The sequence below is a fragment of the Herpailurus yagouaroundi genome, unplaced genomic scaffold (genome assembly GCF_014898765.1).
Source record: "Herpailurus yagouaroundi ecotype Mexico unplaced genomic scaffold, PumYag 198, whole genome shotgun sequence".
NCBI lineage: Eukaryota > Metazoa > Chordata > Mammalia > Carnivora > Felidae > Herpailurus > Herpailurus yagouaroundi.
In genome coordinates, this window is record NW_024412429.1 from 27,672,775 (window position 1) to 27,677,444 (window position 4,670).

A 4,670-nucleotide genomic window follows, 5' to 3' on the forward strand; every position below is an offset into this window, starting at 1 on the left:
CCCCCGCGCTGCCCCGCGCCCCGGTCACCGCGTCGACGCGCGTCCCTCCTCCCCTCGGTGCCGGGGACCCGCGTCCGCGGGAGCCGCCCCGGCCTGGGCCGGGAGGGGGCGCGCTGCGTCCGCGGGAGCCCGGATTCCCACCCGAGCTGCTCCCGCCGGGGCCGCGCCCCCCTTGTCGGATTCCCTCCGCAGGGGTGAGGGCCGGGGTCCGGATTGCAGGGTCCGCTTAGGCCCGGCTTCCTTTCGGACTCCCTCCCTCGCCCTTGCTTTTTAAATTAACAGGCGCGCCAAGGTGTCCACTGTGGGAGAGGGGCGGTGGAGGACAAAGCAACTGGCTTTCGGGGTTTCTGGTGTAACCGGTTCGGGAAGGTCTCCGCGGCTCCACCCGCGCTGGGAGCCGGTCCTGCAGACCTGGCTGTTCCCGGGGAGCGGCGGGAGCGCCGGCCAGCACCCTAGGTGCGCTCCGCGAAGGCGGGAGGGAGCCTGCCCTCCCAGGGCGACGGTGGGCTGGCGCCTGCCGGCTCCAACCTCGCCTGTGTCTGCTGGCACCCCCTGGGCCCAGGGCTCCATGCGCGAGTTGGAAAGGGGCCCGGCCAGAGGCGTGAGGCCCTCCCTACTCACACCTAGACGGTGTCCAAGGTGCCAGACAGCCATCAGGGTCCCTCGCAGGAGGAAGCAGATGGCGCCCCAGTCGTGCCTGGAGACGATCTTCAAGTGTCCTTGTTTACTGACCTTTCCTTGAAATGACCCCCAAACCTCTAAGTCGTTCCAACTAGAACTTTCAGGCTGGGGAGAGGGAGGTGAAAGGGGGACAGAGAAATGGGGGGGGGGGGGTACAGCCACAGGACTCTAGTGCCTTTAAAACAAACGTTTTGTTAGATTCATTCTTTATTTTTTTCTAAGAGATTTATTGAGATGGAAATCACATACCATAAAATCCACCCGTTTAATGCGTACCATTCAGTGGTTTTTAGTATATTTACAGTTATGCAACCACCACTACAATCAACCTTAGAGCATTGTTATCACCTCTCCCCAACCCCCAAACCCCAAATTCTTTAGCTGTCTCTCCCCAGTGCCCCATCCCCAGCCCTAGGCAACTGCTAATCTGTCCTCTGTCTCTGTAGGTTTGCCTTTTCTGGCCTTTCAAATAAACGAAATAGTGCTTCGTCTTAATCTGTGAGGCTGCCGTAACAAAACACCGCAGACTGGTGGCTCATAAACAACAGAAACTTCTTTCTCACTGTTCTGGAGGCTGGAAGTCACAGATCAGGACGCCAGAGAGTTACCTGAGGCCCTTCTGGTGGCAGACTGCTGCTGGTGTCCTCACAAGGTGGAAGGAGCAAGGCAGCTTTCTCTGGCCTCTTTTCTAAGGACACTAACCCCGTTCCTGAAGGGTCTGCCCTCCTGACCTAATCACCTCCCAAAGGCCCCACCTCCTAATACCATCACACTGAGCATTTGGTTTGCAAAATGGGAGTTTCGGGGAGACGCAAACCTACAGACCGTAGCAGAGAGCACGTGGTCCTTTATGACGGGCTTGTCTCACTCGGCAAAATATTTCAAGTTTCATCCATTCGTGTTGTAGCATGTTTCAGTACTGCATTCCTTTTTGGGGCTGACAAATATTCCACTGGAAAATATTTTTCATCGGTGGATGGGCATTTGAATCGTTGCAAACCACCCTCCTCTAGAAGGCCCTCTAAAGGCCCTCCTCTAAAGGCCCTGAGCAGAGTCCCTGTCTTTACACATTAAGTCTTTCATGATCTCATTATTTTTCTCTTCCAAAGCACATTTCTTTAATAAGCTAAAAACGCAAGAGTAAGCCAGCCCCTGGCAATCACTAAGTTACTTTCCATCTCCGTGGCTCTGCCTATTGTGGGCATTTCACATAAGCGGAGTAGAATGTGTGTTTTGTGGCTGACTTCTTTCTCTTAGTGTAATGTTTTCAAGAGTCATCCGTGTTGTAGCATGTGCTAGTATTTCGTTCTTTTTTATTGTCGGATAATATCCCATTGTACGGTTCTGCTTGCAAAGCAATTGATGTTCTCTTTTTTCTTTTCTCCCTCCCTGCCCTAACAAGTGTGCAGTGGCCTGTGGATAACACCAAATATGTTATTATGCCGACCTAAGTTTGAATTATTTAGTGCAGGCTAAATAATGAGTTTTGACTGTTTCTTAAAAGACAGCCCGTTGCTTTTAACCTATATAACGTGTGATCCACTGCGTAGGTGACTTTGCAAAGTCGGGAATACAATTTCGCTTTGCAGAAAATTTTGAGAGAAAAAGGAAATAGTTTACATTGTTGTTTAAGAAATCTGTTGTTCTTCTCCTCTGCAGAGTACCTTTTACAGTTCTCAGTGCCTTTTCTAAGGGGGGAGCCTTTTATTTATAGAAAAACAGATGTTCATTTAATTTGGAGACGTTCATTTAATAGGGTGTGGAAGGTACAATTAATGAAGGTAACAGCAGGTGACTCTGCTGAGTTATTTATAGTTATAAGGTGATAATTAGTCGTGTAAAAGAACAGAAGGAGGGAAAGAAAAGGATTTATTTCCAAATAATAGGATTTCAATTAGAACGAATTTAATGACATTCAGAAGGCTCAAGTTTTATAGTCATATGTCAGAATAAGCCAGCTAGTTTTCTTCTTGATTAATTATGGTAAAGTTGTTCTATTAGCTCATACATAAAGATCTCATTTTTAAGCAATCACGACACCCAGTGTGGGGCTCGAACTCGCAACCCCAAGATCAAGAGTCGCATGCTCCATCGACTGAGTCAGCAGGGCGCTCCTATTAGCTCATATTTAATCAATGTTGGTATGACACTGTGAAGGAGATGTTCTAGTTAAGCTTTGGGGCACAGGTGGCGCCCCGTGGCTCGGTTCTACCAGCAGGTGTCTCCCTTCAGCAGGGCGCACGGGGAGAGAGCCCTGCGGAGCCCTGCAGCATAATCACAGCCAATTCTCATTACTGGCAGCAGCTTTGTTCTATAACATCATCGCGAACATTGAATTACTGAATACTACACTCTTGCTTCTAGAGGAAATACAGAGTTAGGTTCCTGTGAGCCTGTGGTCCCTTGTCTTCTAGGTGTTCTTGTATAAAGATATCTTATTTAATAGAGATTGTTGATTCATTAACACTGAACTCACAACCAACAACACTCGAACTCATGCCTGAATGAAGCTTGTATTAACACGCATACTGCCTCCAAAAGGCACATCCCAGCTTTCCTGCACGGAGGCACAGGAGACGGCACTTCAGCACTGTGTTTGGGGCCATTTTAAGCAACAAAATCCACAAGAAGCACAAAACTGTGAAAAACATAGCACTACCCAGGCTGCAGAAAGGACACTTGTTTACTGCGTGAGAGCTGAAACCAGAAGGCTGAGCTCCGCCCTATTGGGCCTCAGCTGGGAGCGTGTGCATCCAGCGCTCCCAACTTCTCACCCCTCTCCTCTCCACGTGCGGATGCCCACTAGTGACCAAGAAAGTGCTGTGAGTATTGATTTGGGATTACAAATACATACCAACAAGTGGGTGACTGCAAATACAGAATCTGTGAATCGTGAAGATCAACTAAAGGCTTCCTGCAGTAAGTTACACGAGTAACTTCCATTCATATTTCACTGATGGAAGCAAACCATGATGAACCTCAAGGAGGTGGGAAAGGACAATCCCGCTGTGTTCTCAAAGAACTCAAATAGTTGAGAGAAGCACTGATGTTCATTATTGATATCATTGGGTCGTTCACTGATTGTTCCATACTTGGGGCAGATTTCACTCCCAAAAGAAGTTGCAATATCATCTCCTATCCAACATGCCGTTCTTATCATGTGACTTTGATGCCTCCCCACTCCCACCCCCCACCCCCCCACCAAGAGATGGAGGTCTTGTGCTTCCTTTTCTTGAGACAAGACAGGTTTGTGAGTACAGCAGAAGTAACACTATGTGACTTCTGAGGCTAGATCATGAAGGACTTCCACCTGATTCTTTCTTTGGGCCAGTTTCTCTTGTAATTCAACAACCAGGCTGAAGGGAAGCCCAGGCAGCTCCACGAAGATCCATGCATAGGTTCCAAGCTGTCTGGGCTGACAGCTGGCATCACCCTCAACCCCTATACATGTGGGTGACCGCGTTTTCAGCCCATGCTGCCTCCCCACCATTACCACTGCATCATCTCCAGACGTCCCTGATTTCTTCCAAGCCGAGGCCCTGGAGATCGTGGAGCAGGCACAAGCCGTCCCTGCAGTACCCAGAGAATCTGTGAGCACAATTAAATGGTTGTTTTGTTTTTTTTTTATGTCACTAAGTTTGGGGTGATATGTTTTCCCGGGGAATAACTGAAAGAGTACCTTCTATGTATAGTGCTGTAGTAGATGTTGGTGGGTTTTAGTGATGAGTAAAATTTGGTCCTAGTCTTCACATATTTGATGGTCCGGTCACTGTTTGTGCTGGGGCTACTCTTACACCCATAATGTAATTAAATATTTGGTCTTTTTTAGTAATCATTATCTGAAATATGGTAACTGTAAAATGTGTAGCGACTTGCTAGTCTAACAGGAAATGTAACGTTTCCATTAGTCGGGCTTCTCCTTTAGTTTTGGTGAGAATTATACTCCTCCATTATTTAGACACAAAACAACCCATGAAACCCCTTTTACA

General features: G+C 48.3%; 1 protein-coding gene across 1 annotated transcript in view; it reads right to left on the bottom strand.

Moving 5' to 3' along the window:
* Positions 1–669, bottom strand: part of HEBP2 (heme binding protein 2) — a 9,816-nt gene extending 9,147 nt beyond the window's left edge. Inside the window, exon 1 of the mRNA XM_040449062.1 lies at positions 622–669. Coding sequence (XP_040304996.1) covers positions 622–654 — 33 coding nt within the window. The 5' untranslated portion in view covers positions 655–669. The remainder of the gene's footprint in view (positions 1–621) is intronic.
* Between the last annotated feature and the right edge of the window lie 4,001 nt (positions 670–4,670).